At 38.9% G+C, this 17,484-nt stretch overlaps 1 protein-coding gene across 1 annotated transcript in view; it reads right to left on the bottom strand.

Annotated features, from left to right (window-relative positions):
* Positions 1 to 8,605: 8,605 nt before the first annotated feature.
* COL12A1 (collagen type XII alpha 1 chain) overlaps positions 8,606 to 17,484 on the bottom strand; it is a 135,772-nt gene continuing 126,893 nt past the window's right edge. Inside the window, exons 60-65 of the mRNA XM_036767144.1 lie at positions 14,433 to 14,468; positions 14,258 to 14,324; positions 13,930 to 14,118; positions 12,868 to 12,936; positions 11,072 to 11,242; positions 8,606 to 8,809 (exon numbers count right to left, since the gene is read on the bottom strand). Coding sequence (XP_036623039.1) covers positions 8,625 to 8,809; positions 11,072 to 11,242; positions 12,868 to 12,936; positions 13,930 to 14,118; positions 14,258 to 14,324; positions 14,433 to 14,468 — 717 coding nt within the window. The 3' untranslated portion in view covers positions 8,606 to 8,624. The remainder of the gene's footprint in view (positions 8,810 to 11,071; positions 11,243 to 12,867; positions 12,937 to 13,929; positions 14,119 to 14,257; positions 14,325 to 14,432; positions 14,469 to 17,484) is intronic.

Genomic DNA, 17,484 nt, shown 5'->3' with positions numbered 1-17,484 from the left:
GCCTCTGTTAATGTGCTGGCTGTATGACCCTGTCAGTACCTCAGGCAACTCCAAAACTATAAGTTGTAGAACAGCTATGAAACTTCATAGAAAAAGTTGTCTCATTAGGAATCCCCTACACAATCAAAACACTAGTCTTGTCCAATTTGATCTTTTCTAAAATACCACCATTCTGAACAAACATGGGGCAGGGGACTATCTTAATGACCTCCTAAAGGAACTTTGGAAAGATCATGGCTACATTTCACAAAGGAGATTGAAATTAGCTTTGCCTCTTTGTGGGCATCTAAGTGACGCAGTCTGTAGAGTTCTGGAATTGGAGTCAGATAGACCAGACTTCAAATCCAGCCTTAGGAATTTACTTATTGTTTGACCCTAGGCAAGTCATTTAATCTGTTTGCCTCTGCTTCCAGCTATAAAATTGGCATTATAATAGTACCTACTACCCCCTCCCTCCCAGGATTATTGTGAGGTTCAAATGAGATACTGTTTGGAAAATATCTGGCACATAGTAGGTACTAAATAAATGTTCTTTCATAAAAAGGAGGAAAAGTTTTGTTGTTTACTAAGTTGATTGATCTCTGCTTCTGTGCTGGACAGCAAGACTTGACCGAAGAGACTCGACTGAAGAACTAACGTAAATATCGGTGGCCACAGATTCGGTGGAGACACGGACCCGGTTTCAAAGGCATTTCCTCCCTTTCCACAAGTTCCAGGAAGAGACTTTTGATTTCACATGGAAAGTACATGAAACTCAGTGGTTATGGTTGGCTACCCACGTGAACCAAAACCTCCCAAAAAAGGCTCATTTGAAACTCCTTTATCCTAGTAGCTGAGACCCTGGTAGCCATACTCAACAGTGTATCAAAGAGTGTTTTGACTCCTGGTTGACATGTGTTTTTATTTCTCGTTCATTCAAATACGTTAGTCAAGGGTGGAATGTTTTCAGTGGTCAGAGTGATTGCCAGACTGCATTTGTTTTGGTTGTTAAGTCAGTTCTTGAGCCCTAAATGAACTGAAATGATTTTTAGTCTAGAATTTTACTTGTTTATTATAACATCTGAAATATTTACACATTACATGAGCTAAAAGTCCAAGTCTAATTTAATCAATAGACATGTAATGATGCAGTTTGGGGAATCAATCAAGCTGCCAAGAGTTGAGTTACATTATCCCTGTAAAAAAACAAGTGCTTGGGGTAAGGGTGAGATGTTTAATTATTAGAAAAATAATGTTATCTATCAATAACGTATAGTTATCATTTAAGTTCTCTTTAGGGAAGAGGGATAACATTGTTAGAAAATGTAACCTGGACCAATAAATAGGCTGATAAATAAGAAGAAATGACAATAAGAAGAAGACCTGGCATTTATACAGCACTTTATGGTTTGTGATGCACTTTGCATTTATCATGACGACAACCCTGGAAGGTTAGTACAATTATTTCTCTCATTTTACAGAAGAGGAAACCAAGTAGAGAAGGGTTAAATGGCTTGCCCAGGGTCTTATTAGTTAAGTGTCTGAAACAAAATTTCAATTAGGTCTTCCTAACACCAGGTCCAGCATTCTTATCTGCTATACCATCTAGCTACCTATGTATACAAATGATGTGTTTTTTAGGAAAAGAAAGCTTTCTGATGACTGCGTTATAATCCTCCTCGTGCAGCATATTTGTATGATATATTTTGTTATAATAACATCATAGAGCTAGAGCTGGCAAGTGTCTTAGAGACTCAATCCAACACTTTCATTTTACAGATGGGGAAACTAAGGCACAAAGAGGCAAAGTCCTTTGCCCAGGGTTACTCAGCTAGAAAGTACCTGGGGCAGGATTGGTCTTCTTTATTCTAAGTCCAATACCCTATCCATCATGCCATCTAGCTGCCTTAGTTATTTCATGAGACAAATTGGTATAGTAGGGTATCACGTTATTTGAATTACCTAGCTCCCACCTGAGTGAATTCCTTTGGATGACATCTCCATCAGGCTCCCAGGAATCTCTTCATCCTGTAAGATCACGTTAGCTGGAGCACTACCCTTTGCCCTAAATGCCCATCTAATCGCAGGAAAGCTCCCCACCCATGCACCCCCCCCAAAACCTCCATTTAAGCAGCGCCAGCCATCTCTTCATTTGCCACTTGGCTGCATTGCTTGGACTTCTCCGTCATACCCTGGTGCCAGTATCTTCTTTTTCTTCCAACACCACCATTTTCAACTTTCTTTTGTATGTTGTCATTTTCCATTAAATTGTAAGCTTTTTAAGAACAGGGACTGTCTTTTCCTTATTAGTATCCCCAGCACTTAGCAGAGTGTCTGGCATATGGTAGCTAATTAATAAATGTTTCCGGAGTGACTGAAAGTACTTTGAAAACCTTAAAATCCTATATAAATGTGCTTCTGAAAAGAAATTTGAAAGCCTTAAAATATTATATAAATGTGCTTCTGACAAATGGTAATTATGTGACCCTGGACAAGTCACAACCTCCTGGGGTTCTTCTAGGCTACTCCCTAAGACAGTAAGTTGAAGAGAAGGTGCGACCTTAAATTAACAGATGGAGCTTGCTTATTTAGAAGTTCCTTATACTGATGAAGTCACAGGTCCAGCTCCTATTCTTATTCTGATCATTTCTATTAATATTGAGCATTCACCGCAAAATAAAAACTACCCAAATCAATCAATCAATAAGCATTTATTAAGCTTTATTAGGCAGCTGGGTAGTCCAGTGGATGAAGCACTGACCCTAGAGTCAGGTGAAGCACAAGTTCAAATCCAGGTGTGTGACCCTGGGCAAGTCGCTTTACCTCTGTCTGTCTTGGTTTCCTCAGCTGTAAATTGGTATGAGTCTAAAACGTGCTAAATTTGTGAAATTTTTTGTAAACCCTAAAGTACTATTTAAATACCACCTATCATCATTGTTACTACTTTGTGTCTCTTACACACAGTGCTAGGCACTGGGGATTAAAAGGCAAAAATGAAACTATCAAGGGAGACATGTAAAGAATGCAGAATAAACGCAATATAAATACGAGGGAGTTTGGGAGCGAGGACAACTAGCAACTGGGAAAGGGGGACAGACAAGGAAAGGCTATCCGTAGAAAATGGAGCCTCAGCCAAGTCTAAAACATGTAGAAAAAATAGGCACAGATGTGTTGGAGCTTCTGACACTCTCACTGAGGAGAGTAGCATTCAGTAGGTGCTCTGAGGATATGACTTTTTTTAATGGAGCCTTTTGTCACTGCCTTAGTAAACAAAGTAACTGAAAACAAACTGATAATTCACAAGATGGAAAAATCTGTGACAATTCTTCCTGTAACAGACTATGAGCAAATTCTAAGTTCCACTCTCTCCTCTTTGGATTCAGGTGGGGGGGGTTCCATTGGTAACACACCTGCATCCCCAGATATCTCTCATGCAAAGCTGAGAATCAATTCATGGCTGACCTTTGTAAAGGAGACAGTCAGTGCTTTCTTTTTTTCTTTTGAAGAAGGATCATAGAAGTAGAGTTAGATCTAGAAAAGACATTAAAGGCCCCCAACTTCAACCCCTCTATTTTACAGAAAAGGAAACTGACACATAGGGAGATTAAGTGACTTGCTCAAAGTCACTCCAGTCATTTGCAACGCAGAATTTGAACCCAGGACCTCTAACTCCAGAGCCAAGACTCTTCCCATTGTCCCAAACTCCTCCTAGGATTGGAAAATGAGTCAATGCCTCCAACTAGAAAACCGAAGAATATTAAGCATTATGCATTGGTATTTTCAGGTCCTCACTTCATCGGTTTGAGAAAGACTTTAGTAGCATCTCACTAGCAGCACATTAGGAAAATAAGTGCGTAGGAGAGAAGATGGATAAACTAGAAACACAAGCTGAGAGCTTAACAGGGAACAATGTGGGACAATGTCAGACAACTATCTTTTTTGACAGTTGTCATGCAAATGTAGCTGCTACTTTCCTTTTCTGTTATTATGGTGTAGAAAAGGGCACTGGAATTGGAGTTAGTGGCTCCAATCTCCCTTTCTAGGCTCATTAAACTTCACTCTGCCTCATGAACTCTTTGGTCCAGCCAAACTGAGTTTCTTGCTGTTCATCACACAGAACATTCCATCTCTCATTTCTATGTCCTTGCCCAGGCCATTTCCCCCATGCCTAGAATTCATTCCTCCCTTACATCTTCTCTTAGAATTCTTGCTTTCCTTCAAAGTTAAGAATCAAGTACCACAATCCTACATAAGACTTTTCTTAATCCTCTGTCCTAACCATTAACACATACCCACTCACCAGAATTACTTTGCATTTACTTCATATGTTTTATATCTACTTACAAATTCACTTCTTGTTTCTCCCGATAGAGAACAAAGTCCCTGAGGGTAGAGACTGTCTCAGCTTTGTCTTTGTATTCCCGGTGCCACAGTATCTCACACAAAGTGGGTGTTTAATAAATTTTTGTTGATTAATTAATTCATGGTCTTAAAATCTCATCTCAGACACTTAGTAGCTCAACTCACTCAACCTCTAAACTTTAAAATCTAACTTCAAATCTGTAATAATAACTCCCATTTTGCAGGATTGATAGATGGATCAAATGTATATAAATGTATAAACCTTAAAATGATGCATAGATAGGAGCAGCTAGGTGGTGCAGTGAGTAGAGCACCGGCCCTAAAGTCAGGAGGACTTGAGTTCAAATCCGACCTCAGACACCTGACACACTTACTAGCTGTGTGACCTTGGGCAAGTCACTTAACCCCAATTGCCCTGCCTTCCCCTCTGCAAAATAAAAATGAAAAAAAATAAAAATAATGACGCATAGATGGCAGCTATTACCATTACTATTATTGCAAGACTTCATTTTTATTGCATTTTTAAAATAGTGTCTATCAGCCATACAGGATGAAGAAAAAGGTTAAAATTTGTGCAAGAAACTGGGATCTTGTGCATAGGATTAATTCCACCACAATGCAATGCAAGATTTATCATCTTCTGCAAAAAGTTTCCCAAATATGCAAGCCTAATTCTTTACAGTTCATTGAGTTATAGAGTTGGAAGGGATCTAATGAGGCTGTCTTGTCCATTCCCCAATTCCATGCAGAATTGTATTGAAATACTCACAAATAGATTGAGGTATTACCCTAGTACCTCAATATTTACCATAAGTCTTACAGTTTCCAAAAGGAATTATTTCTAATGTCTACCTCAAAACTGTTTTTACTGTGAATGACAGGTTTCTACTTTTTTGCAAAGTGGGAGAGATTTAAGAAATGTTGAGAACAGAGAAAAGAAAAATGCCTGGAGAGACTGGAGATGCTCATAATGAAAAATAATCTTAAGGGGGAAAGGCACATGAAAACACCAGTGACAAATTGCCTTTGTAGTTGGAATTCAAAGGTTCCACCTGTACATGGAGTCACTTTGTACCTGCTCACTCGAAGAATGTGAAGAAATATTCCAGGGATAGTTACAATAAAGGCAATGTGTATGTACGTGTGTGTGTGTATACGTACATATATTATGTGAAGACAGAGACAGAGACAAAGACAGAGAGACAGACAGTGGAGGGGGGCAGGGAGAGAAAGAGATAGACAGACAGACAGATAGACAGATAGACAGAAACAGACACAGAGACACAGAGAGACGGAGATCTGAATAATGTGGTCTGGGCCAGTGATTTCATTGGTCTAGGAAACTTCTAATGAACAAACTTCCTCTGTTAATGAAGATCAGTACCTGCTATACAATTCATAGTGTAAGAGAGTTGCCTGGCATACTGAGAGGGTGAGTGACTTACCCTGGGACATATAGCCTACAGCATGTTTCAGAAGTGGGGCTTGAACCCAGGATACACTACCCCATGCTGCCTCCAGAGGTATGTGCATATGTGTGTATCAGAAAACTAACTCTTAAAAACATCTCACATGTGGTTTGCTTTAGAGTTGTAGGTAGCATTCCAATGGTGGGTATTTACCAGTTGATATATTTTATTTATTCTAGTCGAGAAAACATTTGTTACAATAATTTCACTCTGATGACAGGCAACAATTTCCATCACCACCTCTCTCAGCAAAGCATCAGTCTTGCAAAGTAACCCCTAGGCCAACACATTCTGCCAGGTGTTTGCTCTTATTGAACTCTGCCCAAGAACTTTGTTTAATGCTAATAATAATAATAATAAAAGTTCTTTTCAGGTTATTTCCTGAACAAATGAGGCTTCTTTGTAATTTCATTAGCCATCATGGCTTAATGGAAGCTAGGTGGCACAGTGGAGTCGGGAAGACTCATCTTGGTGAATTCAAATCTGGCCTCAGATACTTCCTAGCTGTGTGACCCTGGACAAGTCACTTAATCCTGTTTGCCTCAGTTGACTCATCTGCAAAATGAGCTAGAAAAGGAAATAGCAAATCACTCCAGTATCTTTGCCAAGAAAACCCAAAATGGAGTCACAGAGTCAGACACAACTAAAAAACAATTCCACAACAACAATGAATGAATAAATGAATAATGAAATGAATAAATGAAAAAATAATTAATAAAGCAGTGGATTGAAGACCAGGAAGACCTAGATTCAAATCTCACCCCTTTACTAACTGGGTGACCAATGGGAAATTCATCACTTAATCTCCCCAAGCTTTGGTTTCCTCATCTGAAAAATGGAGATAATATTATTTACCTCATAGGGTTGTTGTGAGGATCAATGCTTTATATATAATTATATAGAGAGGGAGCAAGGCTCAGCAGAAGGCATGCCGAGTTTGGAGTCAAAGTACCTGAGTTCAGCTCCCAGCTCCTCTATAGCATAAGAAAGACCTGCATCATAATTGGCACTGAGGGAAACAAAGTCTTAAAGTGAGGAAACACAATGGAGTCCTCTTTCAGGGCAATAAGAGAAACCTGCTATTGGCAATCTATATCTCAAAACTAGATGTACATTCATTTTTATTTAGCCATTAATTTGGATTGTCCATGATGCTATCCCCTTTTCCATGGTCCACTAGTGACCTCAGAGCAATAAGTTAGAGAATCAGTTCATTGGTGATATAAAGGTGGATAACTAGCCAATTAACTGAAAATAAAATTCTTTTTTTGCACCTTGACCCCTGTGATCCTTCAGGGTCAACCTAAGAGAAATCTGACCATCTCTTTCAGCCTTCCTGATGAAGGAACTCAACATCAGGATGCCCTGATAATCAGAAACCAACCTAAAGCCAACTAAGGTTCTGGAGATGCAAAGGAAGTAGGACAATCAAAAGTTCAACCAAATCAACATGTAAGTTCAGAGGACAGGTGCTGCCACCAGGTCTAAAAATCTGTACCAAGCACATAAAATGTTTTATTCACTGCATAAAATAGGGGAATAATTACAAAAGTAATTAGGTGGATTGCTTGAGAATACCTACCTGTTTGGGAGTAACCTAGGCTACCTAGCTATTTTCTCAACCAGCCCACACATCATTTACATTCCTAATAAAGTCTGGAATCTCTGGGTGGTTTTTGTTTGTTTCTTTGTTTCATTTTGTTTGGTTTGATTTTCATAGCCCTCACTTTCTTTGGCTGAGCTATAACATGGAAGCTCTAAAAATATTTAGCATAATTTAAAGTGTAAGAAGAGCAAAAGGAAATTTGTAGCTGTTTCCAAGGACTCCAATATATTCATGGCAGTAATATTATGAAGAGTCAAGAAGATCCCATCCAAGAGTCAACAGACCATGTCAAATTTTCAGTAGTTTTATTGAAAAATGCCTCTTTTGTTTCAGAAATAAATAATATAAGGCAGTGAAATTCACAATTTGCAGTTAAAATATAAAAGCAGCAATTCTATTTCCATAGTCTTGCAAACATTTTCCAACTGCTTTTGATAACTAGGAAACATTATATTCTGAAAAATTCCATACTAAATATACAACACAAACATGCAATTCTGTCTCTGCAGGATTGTCTGCAATTTGGCATAAATGTTAATGTGTCTAAATCAAGGAGATTTAAGGCATTATAAAACTGTACCCAGTTGATACAATGGTTTCAGCTACATTGCTTAAGGTTTGTGGTTGGTAAAAGAGATGTATAAGAGCAGTATATGCCCTAAAATATAACTAAAGAGAGAAAAATAAGATAAATAATGGCAATGGAGTGACTTTTTGTTTTGTTTTGTTTTATTAGGGCAGTAACATGAATGGTGAACTGACTAAATCGTAGATAAGCATTTGAAAGGGGAAAAGTCCTCGGAAAAGGACTATTGCTAAAATCCAGATTGCCCTCCCAAACTAAGTAGCAGCTACAAGCTTGGAGATTTAATTTTTTTTTTTCATTTTCATTGCTGCACTGGGCTAGCTGAACATCGAATTCAAACCAGTATCTGCAAAGCGAAGTATTTTACAAGCATTTCAAAAGTAAACCTATTTCTATAGATCCCATCCCGTCTATGACACAACCTGCCAAAGCATGGTGCTGGACAGTCGGGAGTGGGGGCGTGTTTCATCATCTGGAAATGCTGAAAAGGAAATATCACAGAAAAGGGGCACATTCTGTCAGTCCTGCAAATGGGAACACGACCCAAATGAAAATCCCACCATCCCACCCCACCCATCCCCACCTCACCCTCCCCCCTGCATCAAGAAAAGAAAGACGTATTTCATGGTCTTATTTTCCTCGGTTTCCTCGATAACGATCTTTTCTGGCGCATCTGCGGAGGGTGTCCTTCTGGTGGCATATCAGCTCCATAGTCCTCATACTCATCTGCTGTCGTTTCTGGCTCCATTGGTACTATGAAGGGCTCACGCTCAGGGAGATAGGGTCCACTTTCAGGCACATAAGGCTCTGGTTGAAAATAGTTGTCCGATTCAACGTTATAGTTAAGTCACGATTTGGAAGTCACATGCACAGCAACAGGTCTATAGCCTCCCTACGCCATGTTAATTCAGTCTTAATTTCAAAACCATAAATATATAAGTTAACAGTTTTCTGATTACTTCCATTTTCACATAGAATTTGGGGGTGATAGAGAATAATGAAAAGGCTTTAAGAAACCTTTTGTTGATTTGTTTTTATGATCCAGCAGATTATAATACAATCATTGCACAAAACACCTGGAGAGGGCCATGGCCCTGGGGCCCATTGCGCTGTAAACGTAATAATACCTGGATAGGTATTTCAGTAGGTACCAAAATAGCTATTCACGGTATTCGAAACCATCAGTTCAAAGAACAACTTGGCCATGTTAGGGGAAGTTTGATTGGCATCTAAACACTGAACTCTTGAGGTCAAAAACAACTGTACAAGTTAGCTATCACCAGGGATTAATATACAGTACACATCATTTTCAGGTGCTGTTCCTCATATCAGATTGAGTTACAGCTGGTGGTCAAGAAACACCAATGACTACAGCAAAACAGAAAGAAGTAGTTATTAAAAAAAAAAAACTTTGCTATAGAAGATGGCGATTACAGGACCGAAACAAGATTACATATACAAAAGAAGGCACATGCCCTGACTCAGATACGCTGCTAACAAGCAAGAGACTACAAGTTTTCCTACAGTGTTACTCTGGCAGACAGCAAGCAGCAGGCTTTGGTGCAGAAGCTTTTTTATAGAAATGGTAAGTGTTTTTAGTGACAGGATCCCATACAAATCATTTACAAGCCACAATTAGTTTATTATTTACAGAAGACATTTCTCTTTGACCAGGTTAAATTTTTTTCCCTTGAAATGGCATTACTTCCACTGGTTAGTAGTTTTATGTGCCTCCTTCAGAAACGAGGCTTCAGTTGGTTGTTTTTGTCTGAACTACCATCTGCAGTTGTTGTCTACATTATGATTGAAATGCAACAGTAATAAGTGGACACCACTGTCCTTTTTTCTCATTCAAGAGTTAGTATATAGAGTCTCCCCTTTTTATGATGCCAACGCGGTTCATTAACCATATCTGTGATGACATTTCCATACAGACTCATTTCCTAATAAGCACGTGCGCAAACATCTCAGAAACAGGATTTTCATGTATTCAAACTGTAAGCAGCACTGGCGACTTAGAAAATTTGTTAGCCGGAACCTGAAACAGGTCAAAGATGATAGTTTTTAAAAGTTGAATTGCTGTGCAAAAAAAAATTAACATATCTACTTTCATTCATCTAAATACACAATGGTTAAGGTATATCCATATATCTATATAATTTTTACTAACTTTGGCAACAGTATTGATGCATAGAGAATATTAATTTCCCTCATTCATATCAAATTAAATTGGAATATTGTGCTGTATAAAAATACATTTTTCGAGATCTATCACTATTTGGAATTTGTTGCATATACATATTACATAGATATATAGATATTCATCTAGTCATGCACTATTTGGTAGTGGCAAACAATACCCAACAGCTGTATCATTTTTACTACTGGTGAGATGCTTTCAGGGCAAACAAGTGAAAATTTCACAATACCACACTTGACTGTTAATGTCATTTGAGTCAAATTATCCTGCCCAAACCAGGCATGATTGCCTCCTGTGGTCAGAAATCAATGGCAGTCCTCCAACCCCTCACCCCCACACATGTTGCTTTTTTCAAATAATAGCTTCAGGAACTTTAATATAATTGGCTTTCACTCATGGATAGTGTGGGATAGCGAATTACTTTCAGTTGTCTGCATCAGGTTATAAGACACTTTACTGGTAATTCTGAATTCACGTACTAATTTTGTATAAATAATCCTGACACTCTATGATTGGAGCTGACAGGCATGCCCCCTTCTCCTACCAATAGAAAGAGAAGAAAAAAATTCTTAGCTGTAATATTTTCACCCTTGTGCTGTGAAAGACTACAGTGTCATTGGTGATCATGGGATGGGGGGTAGGGGATATATGGAGAAGAAGAAAATGGCCCCTTAAATCCATACAGTAAAATAAATTCCTACTCCTCTAGGAACTTAAAGAAAACACTTTCCTAATTCACACTCAAGCTACATGGCTAACAGAATCAGTCATCGAGTTATCTTCAAATCAAGCTATCCTGCCATCTTAGTATTTCTGTGAAGGCTACCTCATTAAACTGAACGCAGATTCCTAAAATAGCAACCACATACCTGGGTATCCTTGACCATTGTAAGGGATGCTGGCACACTGAGATGAATCGCAGTATCCAGGTGGACCAATTGGACCCCGGATACCTGAATTTCCAGGACGACCAGGGGGACCAGGAGGACCTCTTGAGCCTGTAGATCCTGGTGGACCCATTCTGGATTCCCCTTGTGGACCTGGTTTGAGATGTAAATGAATATACATATTTCTTTCTCTCTCTCTCTCTCTCTCTCTCCCTCCCTCCCTCCCTCTCTCTCTCTCTCTCTCTCTCAAACACACACACACACACACACATACAACTGAAGTACCCTAAAGATAATATAGTTGGCACTTTTACTGTCTAGACAATATACTAGTATATGGTAAGAAAATATTTCCATATGAAACCACCAGAGTGAACCAAAAATGTGATGGGACCTCCTTGCCGGTGACTCATCAACATTTGCTTCCCAGAACATGGTCATTTTAAGGGCTCTATTCACAAAAAAAAAAGTGATTTGGCCAGATTAGGACCAAACTACAGACATCAATGAATGTTCTAGTTTGTTCCTTTTCTCTTTATGATATGAATATCTCAAGGGAAACAACTCTATCAGACAACCACATTGGATTGTAATTAAAACTACTCAGGAGTATATAATTCTCCTTTTCAACAGCTCCAAGACGGATGAGGTAATGTTGTTTTTGGACCACATCATACTACGGTGAACAGGAACGTAAAGCTCTAACCAAATGAGACTCCAATTTGTTTCAAGCTTCTCGTGGATGTTATAATTTAAAAACCATGTTTAACTCAGACAACTGAAGGCAGGAAGATTGGGACAACTGATCATTCCAGCCAAGATGTTGATGAAGAATCAGTGAATGAAATAATGTGGCAGGTAGCAGAAACATTTGAGAGGGAATATCTTTTCTAGGAATGCTAGATTGCAGAGTAGAATGAACACTAAGTCTGGAGACAGACATTTATTCAGTCATTAAGTCATGTCCAGCTTTTCATGACCCCATTTGCAGTTTTCTTGGCAAAGATATTGGAGTGCCACTTCTTTCTCCAGCTCATTTTATATATGAGGAAACTGAGGCAAACAAGGTTAAGTGACCTGCCCAGGGTCACACAGCTAGGAAGTACCTGAGGCCAGATTTGAACTCAGGAAAATAGTATTACTGACTCTATGCTGGGTACTTTATCCAGTGTGCCACCTAGCTGCTCCAGAGACAGAGGATCTGAATTCAAATCCCAATTTGGCTCCTTTACAAAATACCTGTGTAACCTTGAGCAAATCACTTAACAACTTTTGTCCTTAATTTCCTCATCTATAAAATGAGGGGGTTGGACCAGATGACTTCTGAAACCCCTTCTAGCTCTACATCTGTATGAATCCTATGAACATAATTCTGGCCATGATGCCAAACAAAACCAATACAATTTACCTAAAAATGGAAAGTGTAATATTTCATGATACTAGCCATCATTACTTCATTTCTATATACAGTGATTTAACACAGTGCCTTGCACATATTAGGTTCTTTACAAACCTTTATTCCTTTAACTTCATAAAATATAATTAAACTTCCCTTAAGATCACTCTTTATCTCTGCCTCTCTGTATACATACACACACACACATTAAAACACTAACTTTAAAGTAGCCACATAAATAATTCTTTAAGCAAAACATGATAAAGTACATATAGTCCCATATCCAATGCTAAAGGGACTGAATGACTTGTGTGACTCTAAGAAAGTAGGATCTGAGAACTTCTATTGTTACTTTCATAAGCCTGAGAAGCAGCAAACCTACCAGGTGGTCCAGGCAAACCTCGGGGTCCTTGTGATCCAATGCCTCTTTCCCCTTTTTCTCCTGGCAATCCTAAAGGATGAAAGAGATTGAGAATGAGATGGAAGAGGGGGAAATAAAGAAATTGATATTTTTCACCTTCACTGATAATATTTGATTCAAATAATTCATTTCCTTTGTGAAAAAAAGAATCTGATTTTTCACAGAAGTTTCGTGTTTGGGCCAAATTCTTTCTGGGCCATTTGTACGTAATCCCAGACCCACATCCAAGGACCAAATCTGGCCACAAGTCAGGGAAAATATTTTGAATGAAACAAACATGTCAAATGTATAAAACAGGAATTGAAATTTGTGTATAGTATTCCTTTCATGAAAGAAATTAAAATTTATTACCTACTCACCCCCTCCCTCAGAAAAGGTTGGAGAATACTCATATACCAAGGCAATGCCAAAATAACCACAGTTACACAAAAATCTAATTTTTACATAGAACGATAACTATCATCTTAACAAAACTAACATAGTTACTCAGCATCCATGCAATTATTTTGAAACATCTGAAATCAGATGTTTCCTTTTTTAAAAATCATATTTATTTACCATTAAATCCAATTTAAACAAAAATGCAAGGACAACACCAGGTCCTGAATTGGAAGAACTTGCATTTGAAGCTAAAATGCTACCAAGGTCACTTGAGTTACTCATGGTCACACACTAATTAAGAAAGTCATGGCTCTTACATGCAAGCCACTGAGAGCCAAGAGAGAGTTGCCCTGTTAAGAACTGTTTTCAGAAAAGCATTTGCCTTTGACTGAGCTAACCTGAAAAGCCTCCTGTTATCTAAGATATATAGCTGTGTGACCTGAGGCCTTGCCTTAAGATACAGGATTATCATCAAAAGTAGCTTCTTTGCCAGGACTTCCAGAACATTCTATTTTAAAGAAGGATATGTAGTCTAATCCTTTCCAACCCTCTGCAAGATGATACTCAGAGTCTTGCTTTTTGCATTCTTCCTCTAATCAACAGAAGAAATGGTAAATCAGCAGAAATGCATTCATTACCCACCTCGGTCCCCAGGTGGTCCTTGCAACCCCGGAGTCCCTGGGAACCCTGGCCTTCCTCCAGGTCCAGGCTCTCCTCTTGCTCCTGCACTTCCTGGTGGGCCTGGTGGACCAGGGGGTCCAGGCTGATTGCGATTTGAATGATAATCATTTGGAATCTGGTTCAGCATTTGATTGAACCTGCTCATCTGGCCTTTAATGGAAAGAAGGTATTACCATTAAAAAAAAAATCATGGGAGCTTGTTCCTCTAAGGAGGGAAGAAAGGACAAAAGAAATCATTTTCTATTCATATCTGCCCTCCCCCCCCCACTGGACACTGTCACTCATTTACCATTGATCAGTTGTTCACAGACTTGTCTCGCAACTGCACGCATCATGTTCTGGGAAGCAATATCTCCCTTAATAATGAAAATAAGTGAGATCTTTAGCTTGGTGCATTTATGTTTTCAGACCATTAATGTTTAACACATTAAATAACTGTAAATAAAGCTTTAAATAATACTTACTCTATCACCTTTCTCTCCTTTCAATCCAGACGGGCCCTAAAGCAAATAGCGTTTATTATTTCATTTGAATAATAACAACTCGCATTTATATAACATTTTTAATTCCGATAAGACCTGTGGCAGCCAGTTGGCACAGGAGGTAGTAAGCAGGATTTGGAGTCAGGAAGACTTGAGCTCATAATCCTGCCTCCAAAATTCACTAGCTACGTGACTTTGGGCAGGTCCCTTAACTTCTCCCAGCCTCAGTTTCCTCCTCTGTAAGATGAGGATGATAATAGCACTGACCTCACAAGCTTGCTGTGAGCATTGAATGAGATAATATTTGTGAAGCGATTTGAAAATCTGAAAGTATTAGATAAATGTTAGCTATTATATTTCATTGGCATAGGAAACGTCAGATGGAAGAACTCCCTCTACTGACTTGGCAGATAGCCTTAAAGAGTTGCCAGAAGCACTGAGGGTTAATACCCATTGCCCCGGGCACACAGCCAATACTAGCGAGTGGTAAGATTAACCCCAAGGTTTTCTGATTCCCAGGCTCCTTCTTTATTCACTATGTCATGGCTACCCTTTCCTATAGCACTTTAAGGCTTAGAAAGTGTATTTTATCCTAATGTCCCTAGCAGGTAAGTTGTATAAGTGACTTATTATCCCATTTTACAGATGAGAAAACAGGATCAGTGAGGGCAAACAAGTTGCCCACAGTCAAACGGTTACAAAGCTTTAGTCGAGACTCAAAGCTAGCTCTTCAGACTCCACGCCCAGTGTTCTTTGCACTATGTCAGGCTAACTCTCGTGATGGTGGCATAGTGGATAGTGGTGGACTTAAGAGTCAGGAAGCCCTCAGCTTAAAACCTGTGTCAAACATTTACTATCTCTGTGACCCTGGGTAAGCCACTTAACCTCAGATTTTAGTTTCCTCATCTGTAAAATGGCACATATTTCACGGGGTTGGTGTCCGGATCAGATGAGTTAAACATATGTAAAGTGCAAATATGTGTAAAAAAAAGGTGCAAATGTGTGTAAAAAATGTGAACATGCAAATTATAAAGTTCCATATAAATGTTAGCAATGATGATGATTCCACATTATTCTAAAGAATGTTCAGAGTCAAAAATTTTTGAAGTGATAGAAGAGACTGAAAATCTAATCTTAAGTAATCTAGGACTTACACGCCAGATCACATTATCCTTATGCAACTTTTATAATTGCTTCTAAAAATGTTAGCAGCTTGGCTCATATTTGGGGCTTTTGGCATTAGGATACATAGTCTTACTTTTCTTTTTCAAATTTCAAATTTTCAAATAGACCCTCATCTTTCATGAATTTCATGAGCAGAAGTAAAAGCTGTAATCCTATGAGCACTTCCTATCCTGTACTGTTCATCCTATAAACCATGTAAAGAAAATTTAATGAAGAATATTGTTATGTTACATTTTATTGTACAATGGGAAAAGGCCCAGCTTTAAAGGTAGAGGACTTGTGTTCAAATCCTGTCTTGTTCTTTATTCCCCAAGTGTAACCTTAGTCAAATCACTTCATCTCCTTATCTCTTAATGTCATCTGTTTGGACTAGATGGCCTCTCACGCCCACTTCTGCTTTCAATCTACAATTATATGATCCTCTAGCAGACTAGTATACCGAGAGGCAAAAGTCAGAGGCTTGACCCCTATAAGGCCTTGGTGCTCTTTCACAGTCATAGATTATATGTCTAACTCGACCATCTATCATGCATGCCTTAGTTATAAAGAGAACCTAATAACAGAAGGTGGATCATTCAGCAAGGATTGTCAGCCCTACTAGAAAAACAATTCAGTGCCCAGTAGGCAAGGAATAACATTTATATGGACAGAGAGCAGGACAGAGAAAAACATATTTATCTATCAAAATGTAATTTTTTTTCCTAGGTGCATGACCCTGCATGACACACTCTAGGAGCTGGCAGACGATTTTATACCATCTCAAGAAGCTCTGATCTCTGCTCTTGAGGAATTTATCTCCAGGGCACCAACAATTATTGCTAGAAATTCAATTCTCTGAAAATGGTTGTTGGAGATGACACAGAGCTGATGCTCAAGCTCTGACTGGAGGCGGGAGATGCTCAAAATCAGGCATGGAATTATTGAGAGAAATGCTGCTAATTGATTGTTACAAAGCCTGCTAGGGCTTTGAAACCTTGTGGTTCCTTTTCTCTAGGGCTATAGTGCCAAGGAAGCACACTCCAGTCATCCAATTTGGCTTAATGAAGGCATAGATCATTATGTCAAAGTCTTCCTTCAGAGAGAGAATATCCTGGCCAGCCAGCTGAAGGGAAAGTATTTCTGCCCACCCATGCTATGATGATTCCACATTGAATATCACTGTTTTTGGAAAGAAACTCCTTGGCCTCTAGAACTGTTGCAATGCCCACATACACTCTGGTCCAACCCTTTTACTATGTCTCTGAAGCACTTTGTCACACTGATTACCTTAGTGCAGGGAACCAAGAATATTTCTTCCTTTGTAATTATCAGCAAAAAAAAAAATGGGTACCTAGGGCTGATCCCAGGAATGATACCAAGAAAGGGGATACAAACAATTTTTAAATGAAGTTAGTGCATTTGAATTCTATCTTGCACATCTTTCTTATGCCACAGTTGACTATCTTGCATAGTGGGATACCTACGATGATTTTGTACGGAATTGGGCCTTGACTCACATTGAGAATAGCATGGACCATTACAAATGCTAAGATGGGGGTGGGGAGGGGGAGATAAAAGAATCTACTCCTAACTCCCTCTCCTCTGGCCTTGCTATCCTAATTAGGACTCTCTCCTTACTCACCCTGCTTTGACTCTTGGAAGGATGGGAAATAAAAAATGAGAAATAGTATATGATCTCTCTAGTAGAGGTTCTGCTCCACAGACCTGGAGAGGCCAATCCTTCCTTCCTTTTCTAAGGCACTAGACTTTTATAAGAATCGTTAACCCTTATATAGGACAAAGTTGCATGGTATAGCAAAAGGAGCGCTGGATTTGGAGTCAGAGGGCCTGAGTTCAAATCCTACTGTGA

Source organism: Trichosurus vulpecula, chromosome 7 (assembly GCF_011100635.1).
Source record: "Trichosurus vulpecula isolate mTriVul1 chromosome 7, mTriVul1.pri, whole genome shotgun sequence".
Lineage (NCBI taxonomy): Eukaryota > Metazoa > Chordata > Mammalia > Diprotodontia > Phalangeridae > Trichosurus > Trichosurus vulpecula.
This window is presented reverse-complemented; position numbering and strand designations above follow the sequence as displayed.